We start from the raw sequence: 17,655 nt of genomic DNA, 5'->3' as shown, positions 1-17,655 counted from the left end.
GGTAAAGAATCCACCTGCAATGAAGGAGACGCAGGAGATAAGGGTTCAATCCCTGGGTCAGGTAGATCCCCTGGAGAAGAAAATGGCAACCCATTCCCATATTCTTGCCTGGGAAATCCCATGGACAGAGGAGCCTGGCGGGTTCTGGTCTATGGGGTCGCAAAAGAGTTGCACATGACTGAGCGACTAAACAACAGGTAGAGATAACAGTATTCATTAAAGAAATGAATGTCCACACAAATAACATTCATGAACACATTTATTGCGAGTAGCTCTATGGAAAGGCAAGTCAGATATATATATAAACACTATACAGAGTTGCAAGGTTGTCTCCCAAAACTGCAAATGAGATGTTTACAAAGAAAGAAAGAAAAGAAGAGTATTTACAAAGGAAGACAAAGCCAGAGCAACTCAAAGCAGATCTGTGAAAGCAGAAAGAGCAAATGTAATGAGCTGTTGGAACTGGAACATTTTAGTTTTTACTGACCAAGTTAACTATGTCTGATACCAAATGAAGTGGAGAGGTCACAAAAAATCGTTCCATCATTGGTTTTTCTTAACAGCAGCATAAACTCGTAGCTGAAAGGTAAGTGATATGTTGGTACACTGACTCTAAAAAGATTCTTCCAGCACAATACTGAATAAATTAGTTGTGTCTGTAAACTAAGAAGTTGTGTCAAAAGATTGCATATTTGTTATGCTGTACCTGTGACTATTTGTACCTGTTACTATGTGTACTGTTGTGTATGAGGTTTCCCCTTCATTTATTCAGCAAGTGTAACATCTGTGCTGTACCCTGTCTGTTGGCAGCCTCTGAACCTAATATGCAAATAAAGCAAAAGAACATTCCTCCCCCCAATCATCTTTTCTTTCCACAATTCTGAACAATTATGACTTAACTTGAAAATAAAATGGTGAGAGAAGGCTTGAGAAAGGCTGCCTAAAGACTGCATTGTTACCATAATGAACAAAAGCCACACTGCATTTCTTTGATTAGGTTGGGAAAAAGCAAAGAGTCTGAAGGAACTGGTGAGACTGATGCCCTAGCAGTGACCAGTAACTGGAGTAGTGATTGGTCCTGCAGCCACATCCTCTCCTCAGCACCACTCACAAGGGAACAAACAATAAAAGAGCCCCCACCCCATCCCCTTGGTTGACAGGCAAGGAAAAATAAGAGAAGTCAACTCGGTTTTTCAGAAAAGTTAGTGTAGCAACACATGTACTAGAAGCCTGCTTGAAGACAGAAGTACACGTTCAAAGACATCAAAACCGAGTGGCAGAAAACTTCAGGTAAATATCACACTACTTCAAAGTTGCACATCAAATGCGAAGCAATTTTTTTTAAAACAGAGTTACGCACAACAGGTACATCTACAATCACATGTGCACAAGTACACAAATGTGTGCACACACGTTAGCACTCACACAGTTATTACAGACACTCACACCCATCGGTGATGAGGTTTGCCAGTGATGGTACAACAAGTTGTGATTTGTGTGCCACCACGTAACAAAGCTCTAAGCAAGCTTCAAGACCTTTGTACCTTTCCTCTGTGATCACCACCTGTTAGTGTCATGTTCTCAAAGGTCCAGGTTCCTAAAATCTTAATTCAGTTTCCATCAGAGACAAGCAAAAATAGGAAGGGGGAGCTTGCTCTGATTCTTTTTTTTTTTTTTAAATTCTGTTCATCTTATATAGTCTTGTTATCCAAAGGGAAACAAAACCTTATAAGAGGTTCCTTTTGGCTTAAGTTTCGGTCAGAATACTGATTTGTTTGTACACACTAATTTCTTGAATATGGGAAACTGATCTCTTTATAGGAGCCCTGGGCATAGGAGGGAAAGTGTGTCAAGGAAAGAATCAGAAAGAGGGGGAGAATGGAGGATGAAAGGGGGAGGCCCAGAGTGGCAGAGGGGGTCTTTGTGAAGAGACTTTCTGAAGAACTTTGCTTCATTTAGGGGGAAAATGTAGGTTTAAAAATTTTTTTTTAAATAATGGTTTTGGAAATGTCCAATCAATTTGCAAGCAGAACATCACAGTATTGTATATGAAGAAACAGATCCTCTGTTCTCCAGTTCTGTCTTTATAACGTTGGCAAAGTTCAGTCAAGATATCTGTTAACAGTGAATGTGGACAGAAAGTTGCAGTTCTGTTCATGAACAAAACTGAGATAATCTGCCCTTTGGTCCTGCATTTAAAATATTAGAAATGTCCCATCCAGATATCAGTCCAGTTGAGGTTTAAGTCTTTGATCAAGAAAAGTTTTGTATATACTACTCAGAAAGATTCCAGATCATACCTACCTTCTCAGGAATATAACCTTCTTTATCTCCTCTTATTTCAAGGGTTTTCAACTTCAAATCTAAGTATTATACATTAGTAAAATTGGTATTGGCCACATTTATACATAGGTCAGTAACATTCTTAAGAAGGAGCCAGTTGTGAGATGTTCACTTTTATACATTTGTTTCCTTTCAAATTAGAAAATAAAAACAAAGTAGAGTGAATTTCTGAATTCAAAATCACTGGATCTATAAGGCAGCACTAAGACTGATCTGTGTTAAGATTATTCAACTGCCAGCATCCACTTGTAGGCTTTTCGAAATTCAGGTCACTTTCTATTCAGAAGCCTGTGAATTTTCTTTTAGGCAGATCTGGAGTAGACACAGCTGAAATTCCATAAGCGTCACGTTTCTTCTAAATTTTGTGTGGCAACGTCATCACTCTAGGAAAAAAATAAAAGATGACAGAATAAATGTTACTTTCAGGATTAAACTGTGAAGTGCTTTTACCCCCACCCTGTTCTAAAACAAAATTGAACTAGTAGTTTTGAGAACCATATTGAGGACACTTCCTTGGCAAGGACATAGGTAACTAGGCTGGATGCCTATGACAAACACCAGCACAAGCCCCACAAAGACCTAAGGGCAGTTACTCCTTTTGCCCCCAGGCTCCACTCTGAATTTTCCAGTGGATAGCAGCTTTGTCAATGCGCATGCACTGCTCTACTTTCTCCCAGTGAGGCCAGCAATGTCCACCTGGCATTGGGCGGACAAAGAGAAGCTTTTTCTTCTTTCATGTTTGATTATGCCTTCACCAAATTATATGGCATGAGTCAAACGATTCAAGCACAGCCTTGGTGCTAGTCTCCAGATACAGTCACTAAAGTGTCAGTCACTCAGTCGTGTCTGACTCTGCGACTGCATGGACTATAGCCCACCAGGCTCCCCTGCGCATGGAATTCTCCAGGCAAGAACACTAGAGTGGGTTGCCATTGCCTTCTCCAGGGGATCTTCCCAACCCAAGGATCGAACCCAAGTCTCCTGCACTGCAAGATGATTCTCTTACTGTCTGAGCCACCAGGATTTCATCTAAAAGAGCAAGGTCATACCTGCAAGGGAGATTTGAATGAAATCTCCGTCTAAAAAATAAAAATAAAAAAAGAAGTAGTAGTTCTGGTATTACTCTCTTGGCCTTTTGCTTATTGAGAGGGCACATAATTGGGAGTGGGGCAGAGGAAGGGTGTCCAGTATACTGAAGAAGGTGCTGGATTGCAGAAGGGATGGGGATAAATGGTCAGCAAATTGATTATGGGATGTGAGTGTTAAGACCAGGTCACATCGAAGAACCAAATATTCCATTTCATGATAGCTGACCTAAAAGAACCCATGGAAAGCATTCCCCAAAGTAGGCTGCAAGTACAAGATCTTGTATTAAAACAGGGGTCACAAAGAGCCGGACCTGACTGAGCGACTGAACTGAACATGGTAACTATTCACTCTTTCATCAGAGGTTTTCAAAATGTAACCACTTGCATCTCCATGAAGCACCAAAGCTCTCCACTCCCCTCCCACCTACTTATGGCCATTCATCATGATTTACTCTATAGGGCTGTTCCTCCATGTGAAAAAATTTTTAATTAACACCATAGATTAGGAAAGATATTATTTTCCTGTCAGCAGTGGGCTTAGGAAATTTTAGATTCTATGTATTTATCAAGTTGACATAGGATGAAAGGTGTGATCAGTAGAGGTTAACCATGATGGTCCATGCTCAGTTATCTGCTGCAAAATTAGACTGTACTAGCATTACAGATGGAGAAGGCAATGGCACTCCACTCCAATACTCTTGCCTGGAAAATCCCATGGACCGAGGAGCCTGGTGGGCTGTAGTCCATGGGGTTGCTAAGAGTCGGATACAACTGAGAGACTTCATTTTCACTTTTCACTTTCCTGCATTGGAGAAGGAAATGGCAACCCACTCCAGTATTCTTGCCTGGAGAATCCCAGGATGGGGGAGCCTGGTGGGCTGCCATCTATGGGGTCGCACAGAGTCAGACACGACTGAAGCGACGCAGCAGCAGCAGCAGCAGCAGCAGCAGCAGCAGCAGCAGCAGCAGCAGCAGCATTACAAAATTTTGAAGCTACTGTCAGCTAGAGGTTCTTAACAGAAGTTTAAGATAAAGGTACTGTACCTAATTTGGTTTGCTTTGTTTTAGTATAAAAATGTTCATACATAGTATACTGAATATGCTTTAAAGGAGATTTCTTACTACTCCCTGTATTTCACAAGTGTTTTCCTAGAAACATACAAATTAAGCTCCATCTGACTACCCCAACATTACAGTAAGCCTGAAATTAGGGGCATTTGTTCCTATTAGAGCTTTCTTTCTTTACTTTTTCAAAAGTGACAAGGGTTCTAATAAAAATTTGATTCATATTTCAATTGCTTTCCTATAACACCTACACACCAGCATTGAGTGAATGCTTGATAACATACTAAAACCTAGCAAATAATGGTGTGATTTCAAGTTTACTTTACAAAATATATTCATCAACTCTTGATTAGCCATGCCAGTAGAAATAATGCTATCGAAAACAAGATAATCCAAAAATAATTTAATTTGCTTTTGAAATGCATTATGGGAACTTGAGCCACAGATTTACCTGTATAATCCTGTTTTACTTAGGTCAATATTAAAATGAGTTTACATTCCCCAAGAACATTTCAAAGAACACCATAAGAAATAACCCAGAAGCTTGCTGGCTGGCAAAGGAAAGCAATTTGGGATTAACACTCCATCAGAAACAGTCTGCAAAATGAATCAAAGGGCTGACAGTCACATCTGAGTTCTGTTTCCTGTTCATTTTGATATCATTTCACCACCAGGAAGGTAAAATGGCAATGCTTTTAATAACGTGATCTTATTTTGATGTATTACTTCCACTTGAGACTGATGGGTTATAAATAATTACTGTATCAGGTATTCTAACTTTCTGATTAAGCAAAGGTCTTTTTAGTGGCAAGTTAATTTCACCCCTTCTCCAGAAGGGAGAAAACCTCAATGGACTCTGATGGGTCAAAACATTTTCCTACTCGTGGCCCCCCAGATCTGACAGATATAATTTTCTTCTCAAAAACAAATGCAGCAAATGTTTCTATCTCAGTTTTTATAATTATATAAATCTGACCATTAATCTTTAATATACTGAGAAAACACACATGACATCAATACTCCCGCAAATGTGTAGGGTGAGCAATGTAGGCAGTTCCTCCAGGGCATTCCAGGTCGCTTCATATGAATCTCAAACATGTTTCTATTACTGCCTGAAGTCCAACAGAGCAGTGGTTCCCCTGCCCAGACAAGCCCAAATAACAATATATCCAGTTAGTCTCTCATTCTTTTTCCACTCTCCCAATCCCATGGCCTCAGTTGTCTTACCTCCAATCTTCCTAGAACGAAAGAAACAATTCAAGTTCTTTTGAAAATTTTATTAGACATCATGCTATCCATCCCCATGGTCAACTGGTGATCTCGAACAAGCAGGGGCAACGATAAGCAAAGCACTGAAGATGAACAAAGTAAATGAGGAGAAAATGGAAGCATTTAACCCAAAGATGAGTATATAATAATACAGTTACATTATTGCCTCTGGCTTATATGTAGATTTTTTCCACCAATAAGAAACAGATCATCACATCTCCTATGCCCTGGAAATACATAGGAAGATCACTCTAAAGAGCTTAATTGCAGTGCTGTCCCTCAAGGGTGAAAACTAGCAATAACTGCCGCTAGTCTTTACAATGGAGAAGGCAATGGCACCCCACTCCAGCACTCTTGCCTGGAAAATCCATGGACGGAGGAGTCTGGTGGGCTGCGGTCCACAGGATCGCTAAGAGTCAGACATGACTGAGTGACTTCACTTTCACTTTTCACTTTCATGCATTGGAGAAGGAAATGGCAACCCACTCCAGTGTTCTTGCCTGGAGAATCCCAGGGACAGCAGAGCCTGGTGGGCTGCCGTCTATGGGTTCGCACAGAGTCAGACACGACTGAAGCAACTTAGCAGTCTTTACAACACCAATCATAACAGACTATTGTCTCCTTCATAGATCAGAAGCTCAAATATGCTTCTCCCTAAACTGGCAATGGTTTTGTGATGGAATAGTCAAAAGAATCTGTTAAGGAAAATGAATGATGCTTAGAAACCTCCACCTCCTCAAAGGTCAGTTCAATTGCTTCACATCTGCCATTTGAAGGCAGGCCCTGGACCACTTATTCATGCTCATTCAGGTCTTGATTATCTGGATACAAACTATTTGGGGATCAGCTACAGGATTTTTATCACAGGTCAGCTTCTCCACTACCTCCCAACACACACTCTGGCCACTTCATGCTGCTGCCTAGTTACTGAAGACTTAAGGAATGCAAGTTACTAGAATTCTAATATAGGCAGTCTCTGATTTACAAAAGACATATTCCAGGGCTCATTCTTTACTTGAAACTCAAAATAAATTATCCTGTGAAAACAATGTTATAAATAAATAGTGGACAGGTTCGTAGGTTCGTCCACACAAGCAGATCCCAAACTGAGAAGGGAATGATTTTGACTGCACCCGACAGTCATGTATAACATCATTTCTGTGGGGAGACATGTTTGAAGTTTCAATATGAGACTCCAGGAAAAGATCTCTTCAAGCCATAGCAGTAAGAATAGGGTCTCCTAAATTTAAGCAGCTGTAATAACAGGGCCAGGGTGGCAGTAGAAACTATGGTCAGAGTCGCAGCCACAATTAAGTCCTTCATGGGTGGCAGTAGTGGGTATGGTTGGGGAGGTCTGAGGGTGAGGACAGAGGCATAAGTTATGAAAAAGCAGGAGTGGGAATTCCCTGGTAGTTCAGTAGTTAACATTTCATGCTTTCATTGCCGTGGGCACGAGTTCGATCGCTGGTCAGGGAATTAAGATCCCACAAGCCACATGGTGTGGCCAAAAAAAAAAAAAAAAAAAGGAAAAAGCAGCAGCAGGAGTTTAAAACCATATTTATTGGTCAGACTTTCAAAGGCACCGTGGGTGCAGGTGTGAATCATTTTCAAGGTGAATTTAGAGATAGTCTTCATTGATATTCTCTAAGTTTCAAGTCTACAAGTAACAAATTAGTAATCATAGAGAGGCAAATTATATAAATTGTGAAAACTAGCTAAAGTGACTACAATTTATGGGGAATTGAATATTCAGTAAATCCAGATGATCTGGCTAGCATCAAACATAGTGTGGTCAATCCAACCATGAAAACTGCTTTGAACACCAGCCCAGCTGCCTCTGTGCCAACAAGTGAGACCAGGGCAGGCAAGCGATGCTGTTCCTGTGAGCTGAGCACAGACAGGCTGTGAACTAGGGGCAGCAACTTCTCAGGAAAGAAGTCTTCCCCTCTGAGGGCCTCCCTTCCCTTGTGGAACTCCCAGAGTGGCCTCACCTTTACTGCCAGAGAGAGGCCAGGAAAGGCAAGTTTTCCTGAAATTATCGAGAGTAAGACTCACAGAAAACAACCCATTAGAAAGGGGATGTCAGGAAGCTAGAGGAAAAGTGCAATAACTTTCTCATTTCACGAAATATTTCAGTACATAGTCTCATTAATTCTAAAAGGAATTAGTCAGAAATAGTAAGGTACCCTCTAAAAGAATGCAAATCTGAACTAGGATATGGGTCTACATTTAAAAAAAATCTTTTAAAATTCCTATTTCTCAAGTGTGCAGCCTAACAGCTGAAAAAGAAGATGAAAATCTAAGACCTGTTGCTGAACAACCAATAACCAATGCAGAATTGCTACAGAATGCATTTAATGTCATATGGTGAACCTACTGTCTTGGCAATTTTTATCAGTAGCCTTAAAATTAGCAATCTGATAGTTGTGGTAAAAACTGAGTGTGCTGTATTCATTTCATTATTACAAAATGTAGCCTTTTTCATCTCTCATTTCTCACTCAGGACAACGCAGTGTTTTCCAGTAAATGATCTTCACCATCTTCGAGCCTGGCAGCACCTCTTAGACAAAACATACTGCAGGCTTTAATTAAGCATTTCACAAAAGTTATTTTCCAATAATGCCTATAAAATGTCTGAGCTATTTTTATATCGTTGTAAAGCATTTTTAAAAACGGTGCTAAGCAAAATGAATTTATTTTTAAACAAAGATTTTTATGTCCCTAGGAAAGGATTTGATTTTCAAGGCTTCTAAAATCTTTTTCCCTGACTACCAAGGGCGAATTTTGCATTTTAAACAAATGAAGAGCATCTCTTAATACAATGCTTTTATCCCCACCTGTCTCATCTTATTCTGTTTTTTGTTTGCACCATAATGGTGCCGACTAGAATATCAGATTTTATACATATGGACAAAAAGGAATTGAAAGACTTTTGGCAATAACTGGTAAATGTCAATGGATTATTTGGAAAAACCACACACAGGTGACTTTACTTAAGGAAAGGATCATTAACAGAAGTTTATTGAATGCACCCCTTTCATTCCTTTCAGTGTTTCTGTGAAATCCAAATAGATACACAGAGTATTTGTGTTTGGGAGGTAAAGATGAGCAAACGCCTCCTGCAATCAGATTTAAAACCTTCAATTCCAATACAAGTTATATTCTTTTATAACAAAGCTATAAACAGTTCAATGTAATGAAAATGATCCAATCTCTGGGGGATCGCTCACAATTATAACACTCTGAATGAATTACTTACAAGCAAATTGGACACTATCAAATTCAAGAAGACTTGGAAATTTCCCCAACCTTGCCTATATCATAATCTTCATCAATAGGAAAATAGCAGATTGAACATCTGATGAAAGGGCAGTGTGGTATGCTGGGTGGAGTACTGGACTTGAAATCATATGTATAGATTTGATTTTCTGCTCTGCCACTTACCTCTTTGACAGTGGGAAAGTTCTTAATACCGGCTTCAGTTCCAGTACCTACTATCCCCCAGTAAAATAATGAATGTAAATATGCTTTGCAAATTATAAGGCAGTAGGCAACTGTAAAGCATTTCCTCCATCAACAAGTTAACAATGATCCCTTTTAAATCACACACAAGATGCCTGATTTCTCTCCACACTGGTTATCCTCACCTATTTCAACATGAAAACTTGGGGGTCACTCAGAGTTTGTTTCCCAAATAGTTTCCTGTCAATGACTCTGAAGCCTCTTAGTTCATGTTTGGTAATTAGGGGGAGGAAAAGAAAGTAAGAGATCTTGTTTGAGTACTGATGCATGTGTGATATTCAAGTCCTAGTCCTTGTTTAAAGAGGATACTTTGCTAGTGAGTAGCCAAAATTCCAAAATCACCTGGGATGCATTACTCAAAAACAGAATGAATCCACATAAATAATGATTGCCAATAGCTTTAGTTAACTTTAATAGAATGAAATCCTCTTTAATTGTTACAGATCAAATACTTCTACTCCAAATAACTGTCCTTTTTTTTTTTTTTTTTTTTTTTGTGGTGAGGATGAATGTTGTCTAAGATAAGTGACCCAACCATGGTGACTGAGAAATCTCTGCTATGTGGAGATTTAACTCTAGTAATGTATAATAAATAAGTCCAATAAACAAAAAATTTGCTCTCAGCATCTATAATTTATAGCAAGAGGATTTGGCAGTAGTACACTGAAAAGAAGCTTATGCCTCCTTCGTGTTAATAACAAGGACTAAAATTTCAAAAGGTAATTAATACAGCTTTTTTTTTTTTTGCTTTTTAATACCAAGTGCTATTATAACATTACTAATTTGGCCAATTCTCTCACCCCTCTGAGAGCTGCTCTTACCTTCTCATCTTTGGAATGGAAGATCAGTGAATTTTTTTAACCTTAACTAACTTCAAACTATGAATTCTACATCAGATACAACAATAAAAAAAGTAAAAATGCATTCATAAACAAGAGCCAGAATAACCATATAAAAAAACTGCATTCTCTTTATAAATGCTAATACTTATAACCCATGTGTTTAAAATCTGAGTACTTCACACTTCTTAAATTATTTCATTTATTAAAAAGTCAAGTCCAGTTTATATTTCTGGGTGGTTCCAATTGTCTTAAACAAATGGCTTTGAAGTACTTACTTATATGCAATATGACTTGTGGGTAAATGAGATTACATATTAATTTTGCGTTATATGAACAAAGCTGTCTCACTACCTTATGGGCTCCCTTCATTTCTCTTAAGTTACAAACAGATCACAACTATAAAAATGCCAATTCTGAACAAGCATGTAAACCATTTTAAGAAAACTTAAAAGTGGGATTTGGGGACACAGGACTTTAGCTTTGTGTTTTTCCTAAATGTAATAATAATAACAGTAACAACAATGACAGTAGTTGTATTAGTTGCATAATAACTCATGTGTAACACTATGTGTCAGACACTGTTTTAAACATTTGCAAAAATTAAAATTACCCTGAGAGATACTTAACTCCTAATGAAGACTGTGCCTCTGTTCCTTTGTCAAAGCATATTTGTTATTTTCTAAAGTGAATTTTTTTTTTATTTCATTAGGAAGGTGAAACAAGATGAGAAATGGGTGAAAACTATTCTACAGCTTTATAGTCACAAAATGATCATAATCAGCCAGCTTGTTCTTAACCCTTCACAGACAACATTCCAACATATCAATTTGCATTAAGCTGGTAGGAAAAGTAATTTCCTTCAGTTTCTTTCTATATATCTTTCCTATTATATATCTCAGCAAATAATGTGCCTTAATCAGTCTCAGGACCAATCATTTTTGCAAGAAACTAAATCACTTGTTGAAATTATTGAAACATCAATGTTTGTTAATCCAATAACAAAATTAAAATATCTTATATTTGCAAAGTACTTTAAAGGCCCAAAGTCCTTTCACATTCGCTGTCTTGTTTTAACCTAAGCACTTATGTCCCTGTGAGATACAGCCTCCTTGCTGGATAAAGTTAGGAATTTCCTCAAGGAACAACACATTTACAGAACATTAGCCTCCAGAATAGCTACAAAGTTATTTGAAGTTATTCATAAATCAGTAACCTATGCTAAAATAAATGTTAGTTATTTCATGATCTAGATAATATTTGGGAAGACAGGATTTATTTAAGGAACAAGAAATTTTCACTAATTTTCATTTTTGCTGAAACAAAGAGTAGTGGAAAATATAGACAAACCTCTATGAAAACTTGTTCTTTCCAAAGCACCACAGAGACATAGATTGCTATGGAACACTCACATCAATATCAGTTAGGCTCAAACAATGGCTTAAGGCCAATTTCCAGGTGTACTTTACAGAATAAAATATATCTGTTCTTGAAAAGCTTGGTATGAATTAAATGCTTGGCAACAGAATTGTATATTTTAAATGCATGGTTCTGTTAGTGCTGATGATTGCGTGTGAGTGCCCATGCGTGTGTGTGTGGGGTGGGGGCCCTCACAATTTAAAGGAGACCTGAATTGAATCCTTTGGCATGCCAAAGCATCCTTTTGTCGTTTTAATGATCACTCCTTAATGTGTCCATGCTACAAACATGAGTTTTTGTAAGGCAAGTTTTCTAAAGCAGGGGGAAAGAGGGGAGGAGGGCTACACCTGCACTAAATAGAGAGCTTGTTAGGTGACTGTTGTGATCAGTCCCCGACTTGTTCTGCCTGATCAAGCACAGTGGGCAGAGATCCAATCACAAAAGCATTCCACAAAGCAAGCAAAGCAAGAATCTTCACTAAACTGACTACTGGAATGAAAACTGCTGGGGTCCATCCCTTCTCTTCCCTGGAAAAGAAGCACATATCAGTAAAGAGGGGAGGCAGTGGAGACTATGGAGACATCATCTCCCAAAATCGTTTCTCAAGAATGTCTCCAGGGACACTAATAAAAACACTGCACGATGTATACAACAGATTTCCTTGAAGTCTTATTTCCAAGTCTGACAGATCCTATTCTTCCTTGTTTCTTCCTTTGAAAAAGTAACCCTTTAAAAAAAACTTTCACTCTTCCAGGGTAAGCTGCCCCTGGGGTCAGGTCTGCCCCCAGCCTTCCTATCCTGCTTTACTGAATTGCCCAGAAGATGCACCAATTAGATGTTTTAAATGGTTTTTAAACCTTTCAAACAAATAGTCATACCCATTATTGTGTTATCACCATACCCTTTTTGGCGGGGTGGGGGGGAATTACATGAAGAAAATGTGGCACAGCAGATGACTTGCCTGTCACTATTAGTGACATAGAAAAGGAACTCTCAAGGTTTCCGGCAATGTATCCTGTGTAAAAACAAAACAAAACAACACCAAAACACATTCCAGAGTTAAACACAGTCTTCTTTCAATTACCTGTTCTGGATTATTTACCTTTGGTTCCCGCCAGACATTCACACTAACAATTGAGATTCAACCTTCTTGGTAAATCTCAGCAAACCAACATAACCATGACTGCTTTTTTAAAAAGTAATTTTCTGAGGAGAAGGTCATCAACCCGCAAAGGTTAACGGTTGATTATTACTGCTTAATATCCAGTGCTCTTATTAAATGTCCTGCAATTAAATGTGGTCATTTGTAGAAAAGCAGCTTTGACATGTTGATTTGAAAATGAGTTGATGGGATTCAACGGACCACGAGGTCCTGTTTGCATAAATCAAAGGCTATCTGAAAACATGTTACACATCCTTACGTTTAAACTACTTCTAAAAAGTAGAACCAATGTTTAATCGATAATCAGAGCTTTCCAGGTAAAGAAACTTACTATGTTAAAACTTAAGTACTAGTTCTAAAAAGTAGAACCAATGTTTAATCGATAATCAGAGCTTTCCAGGTAAGGAAACTTACTATATTAAAACTTAAGTTTTAATATAATAATGATTCACATGAATGAATGATTAAAACAGAATTCTACTTTCCATTCTAAATAAGCACCAGTGAATGAAACATACTCCTAACACTGTAACAGGGGGAGTGCATCGATTTATTAAGGAATCACCACTAACTTCAGGGAAATGAATTTAAAAATCACCAACCTCTTTGGGGAGAGTCGAACTTCCTGTTGTCACGTCTTGCAAAGTCCATTCTCACGTACGTGTCGTCTTCGTCAGAATCTTCTCTTTCTGGGGGTCTGGGCACCCGGCCGCGGCCAGGTGATCGAGGCGGAGCGGCGACTGCAGCGGCAGCCCCACCGGCTCCGTTCTCACCTCCGGCCAGGTCTGCTGATGGGTTTGGGGCTCTGGGGTTCGAGCCACCCGCAACGTCTTGGGCCCCCCTGACAGCGGCACCAGCAGCATCGGCAACAGGTAGGAACCAGCGGACGGAGGCGGAGTCAAATCCAGCGGCAGCCTCGAGGCCGGCGGCTGCTGCGCCGATGCCGGGAGCCGCGACCAAAGCGGAGGCGACGGCTAAAGCCCGGCCGAGAGCTAAGGTTGGCACGGCGGCCGCGGCCGCGGCCGCGGCGAAGGAAGCGGACAGGTCTCTCTCGAGGCTGTCGGTCGGAAAAGCAGAGATGGCGGCTCTGGCGGCTGCAAAGAAACTTTGCGAACGGCTTTGTGGGCGCCTTCGCTCGAGCTCTTCTCGCAGTAGCAGCCTCGCTACAGGTGGTCGTTCGGAGCAGCGGCTGGGGGAGAGAGAAATGTTCATACAGCACTCAGAAAATGGATCGACCACATAGATGCGACCAGTTTCGGCATCGTAGCGAATGGCACTGTCAGCAAAAGGCACGGCTGGTGTCATCGCTGGGTTGAAAGTCACTTCGATGTAGTCACCTTCTTCTCTATTAGCACTGCTCCCTGTAGCACCGTCCAGAAAGAAGGGATTGGCACCTGGGATAGCTCTGAAGAGATCTGAGAGGTTGCCTGCTGGATTTGGAAATGGCACTCCGAACTCAATATTCACATAATTGGAAAAGGCAAACTGTCTGGGGTCGGTAATTATGCCCCACGCACCTGGAAGTCTTTGAAGACATGGATCTGGCATATTATAACCTCTCTTAGGGAAGTCAATGTTGACGTAGCCCCTAGGGCTGTCGGCTTCTCTCTGCTCCTGTGTGGGCTTTTGTGGTTTTGGCTTGACTTTGTTTCCTTTTGTCATAAAAGGAAGTCGATTAGGTCTCTTAGCCTTGTGCTTGGGGGGCCCATCACCTGAACGCTTGGAAGGTGATCCCCCATCTCTAGGCTTTGAGAAAGACCCTTCAACTGAAGGCTTTGAAGCTGTATCTTTGGGGCCTCTGTTAGATAAGACTTCCTTCTCTAGGCCCTTTCCTAGGAATTTTCCAGGTAACATTGGTACATACTCACTATGGTCACTCTGTCCCAATGGGGAGCTCCGAAAAGGATTTGGCAGAGAGAAGTAGGAGCTCCAACTTTTGGAGGAAGAGCCTCCCTGAGGATTTCTGGGGTTTTTAGGAATGGCACCAGCTCCAGGGGCCATGAACATATAGTCACTGTCACTGTCATTGTCCTTTGAGTCATCCTCTTTAGCAGGATCAGGTGCTTTTGGAGGACTTGGCACAGGTGGTGGGCTCACTCTGGGAAACATCATCATGTACCCTCTAGAATCTTCGAAAGGTGATCGAGAGTGGCGCTTTTTGGACACAGAGACATTTTGAGGAGCCATGGGCATGTAGTCACTGGAGCTTGCGAGAGGAGCAGCCACGCCTGGCCTCATTGGCACATACGGATCATCCTCGTCTTCATCAAAAGCTCTGGCTCTGTGGGGACCCCGAGCTGCACCTTCTGGGGGCTCCGTGTCTTTCACTTCTTTGGCTTCTTTGCGTTCTTTTGTGGCCCCTCTGTCTGCACAAAAATAAAGTCGGAACCTTCCCCCAGACTTCCCTTTCCCACCAGTTGCTGCACCTGGTGGGGGTGGAAGGGGCGGAGGTGGTGGCATTTGCTGTTGCTTGCCTTGAGTTAATTTGCCAAAGTAGGATCTTTTCTTCAGAGATTTCCCACGATCACCATTGCCTTCGGGCCCCTTCCCACTTCCTGAGCCTTTGCCACCTCCGGAGTTCTTGCCACCGCCTGAGCCATGGCCATCTCCGGGTCCCTGGCCACGGCCTGAGCCATGCCCACCTCCAGCTCCCTGGCCACTGCTTGAGCCATGCCCAGCGGTGCCCTGGCCGTCCCCGGAGCACTGGTTTCCTCCTGCACTCTGGTCCCCGGAGCCGCTGCCACTTGAGCCATGGCTGCTACTTGAGCCCTGACCACCTCCAGAGCCATGCCCCCTGCCTGAGCACTGACTTCCCCCGGAGCTTTGGCCACTGGAGCCTTGCCCACTTGAACCCTGTCCACTTCCTGAGCCCCGGCCATTTCCCGAGCCCCAGTTGTTCATGGGCATATAGTCACCTTCGTTTTCTTTCTGATCCTCTTTGCCCTGAGGACCACCTTCTTCACCTGAGTTGCCAGAGCCAGAGCCAGAGGCTTCAGAAGACACGGGATCTCGGTCGTGGAGGGCTTCTGCAGGGTACAGGATGCGCACAGGGCTGGGTGCGGTGTGGCGGAAAAAGCTGGCTGGCACTGAAGTCGCTCTCCTGGGTCTGCGCCCTCTGGGCAGGTGTAGTCTTCCTCGTCTGGAGCGGGGCACAGGCTCACTGGGTGTTATGTAGCGCCTGGCGAAGAGCATCTCGTCTTCCCCATCACCGATGGCCCAAAGGTGGCAAAACTGCTCAAAGCGGGACCTTCGGAGCCAGCCGCCGGGCTCGAGCGGCAGCATGTCCAGGTGCCTCCTAGTGGACAGCAGGGTTAACAGGTGGCCGCCGATGCTGATGCTGTAGCTGCGGCAGCGGGCTCTGTATTCGTCTGCACACAAGGCTCTCATCTTCTCCAAAAACAGCTCGTGCATGTTTTGGGCCACCACACAGTCATCCACTTGCATCCAGAGCTCCCCCGGACCGATGACGGTGGACCTACCGACTTCCAAGAAGAAATACTGCTCCGAGTGCCCACAGCGACGGATGCTCAGGAGCTGGACGACCACGCTGGCCACTTCTGTATTTAACCTCACGAACAGAACTTCCTCGTCGGTAAGACAGAGCCGGAACACGCCGCTCAGCTCTTTTCGGTGCCCCAGCCCCCTGGGTTTGACTATTACTTGCCACACATCTTTGTAGAAGGGTGGCTCCACCGCCGCTGCAGCCGCTAGCGCGGCCGGCTCTCCCTCCGGCTGCGCGCCGAGCGTGCCGCAGCGGCGGCGCTTGCTCTCGAGGATGAGGCGGCTGAGCAGCAAGTACCAGCTCTCTTGCTCCGACTCATTCTCGGCCACCATCGCGAAATACTCGTTTTGGGTGAAAAGAGCGATGAGGTGTGGGTACCTTGCGTCGGCCCGCTGGCTCACCGAGAAGCACTGGTACAGGGTGATCACGCGCCGCGGTGCAATGAGCGCGGGGACCGTGGCGCCGGAGGCGGCCGCCGCCGCTGCAGCCGCCGCGGTGCGGACACTGTGCCGGAACTTCCTGGCATTTTCGTAGTATTCCAGCCGAGCTGGGGCGTCGGCGGTCTCGAGTTTGAGCACGAAGTAGCGCCAGCGCCCATGCTTCTGCTTCCGCAGGTAGCCGCGTTTGCAGACTTCGTCCCCGACGGGAAGGTCCTCCTCGTCGGACTCCGAGTCTGACCGGGAGCCAGTGGCCGTGGAGAGCCACATGGCTCCCGGACAAGACGACCCGGTCCCAATGGGTGCGGTGGGGGTTCCCGAGGAAAGAAATGGGGTGGTCGCCGCCGCAGCTAGAGCCGCTGCTGTTGCCGCTGCTGCAGCTCGCAGTCTCCTTGTCGCTTGGTCGCGAGCGAAGGAGCAGCTAGCCATGGTGATGCACGAGGGTTTTAAGGTGAGCGAAAGGGAGGGGGGGCTCGGGGACGGGAGAGTTGGGGGAAGAGGCCGTCTACCCCCTCCGCCCGCCCCGCCCCCCCTCCGCCTAGGCCCGCGCCCCCGCCCACTCCACTCCAAGCGCGCGGCGGCGGGCAAAACAACACGTGACCGCTGCCTCACGCGGCGGCCGCTGCGGCTCCTGCTACAAGCTCAGCAGAGGGGCGCGAGCCGCCGCCGGCAGAGGTGTGCGAGGGAGGGGGTGGCCGGCCCGAGAGGTGGGGCGGCCTCCAACCCCTCCTAGACCCTCTGGGAGAATCTCCCGGCCTGTGGGTCTCGGGAGGACCCACGGGAGGAGGCGGGGCCCCTGGCCACGCTGGTCCTAACGGGGACTCCAAGGAGGCACGGACTGGGGTTTGGGGGAGTATCGGGAGAAGTTCGAGAGTGGCGGAGGAGAGAGCAGCCGGAGACGGCGGCGGGGCCGGGGCACCACGGCCGGGCTCGATTGGCTGGAGGGGGCGAGAGGTGGTGGGAGGGGGCGGAGCACAACGGTCTCGGGCGGCGCCCGGGAGGAGAGCTG

At 43.9% G+C, this 17,655-nt stretch overlaps 1 protein-coding gene across 2 annotated transcripts; it reads right to left on the bottom strand.

The window, feature by feature from the left end:
- Positions 1 to 241: 241 nt before the first annotated feature.
- On the bottom strand, positions 242 to 17,110 carry IRS4 (insulin receptor substrate 4). Of its 2 annotated transcripts, XM_042241805.2 has the most exons (3): positions 13,310 to 17,110; positions 12,447 to 12,560; positions 242 to 2,726 (listed from the first exon to the last, which is right to left on the bottom strand). In XM_042241805.2, the coding sequence occupies exons 1-3, from the start codon at positions 17,073 to 17,075 to the stop codon at positions 2,722 to 2,724; spliced, it is 3,885 nt and encodes a 1,294-aa protein (XP_042097739.1). In that variant the 5' UTR covers positions 17,076 to 17,110; the 3' UTR covers positions 242 to 2,721. The 2 variants fall into 2 exon arrangements, with proteins under 2 accessions (XP_042097739.1, XP_027819071.2); XM_027963270.3 differs by lacking the exon at positions 12,447 to 12,560.
- Between the last annotated feature and the right edge of the window lie 545 nt (positions 17,111 to 17,655).

Source organism: Ovis aries, chromosome X (genome assembly GCF_016772045.2).
Source record: "Ovis aries strain OAR_USU_Benz2616 breed Rambouillet chromosome X, ARS-UI_Ramb_v3.0, whole genome shotgun sequence".
NCBI classification, from domain to species: Eukaryota; Metazoa; Chordata; class Mammalia; order Artiodactyla; family Bovidae; genus Ovis; species Ovis aries.
This window is presented reverse-complemented; position numbering and strand designations above follow the sequence as displayed.

What these genes read in the sequence shown, in the direction of transcription:
- IRS4 (XM_042241805.2), bottom strand. Translation starts at nt 17,075, where the DNA reads ATGGCTAGCTGCTCCTTCGCTCGCGACCAAGCGACAAGGAGACTGCGA. An exon ending in GTTCGACTCTCCCCAAAGAG is followed by an intron (nt 12,561 to 13,309) that starts GTTGGTGATTTT and finishes GTTTTTACACAG; the next exon opens with GATACATTGCCGGAAACCTT.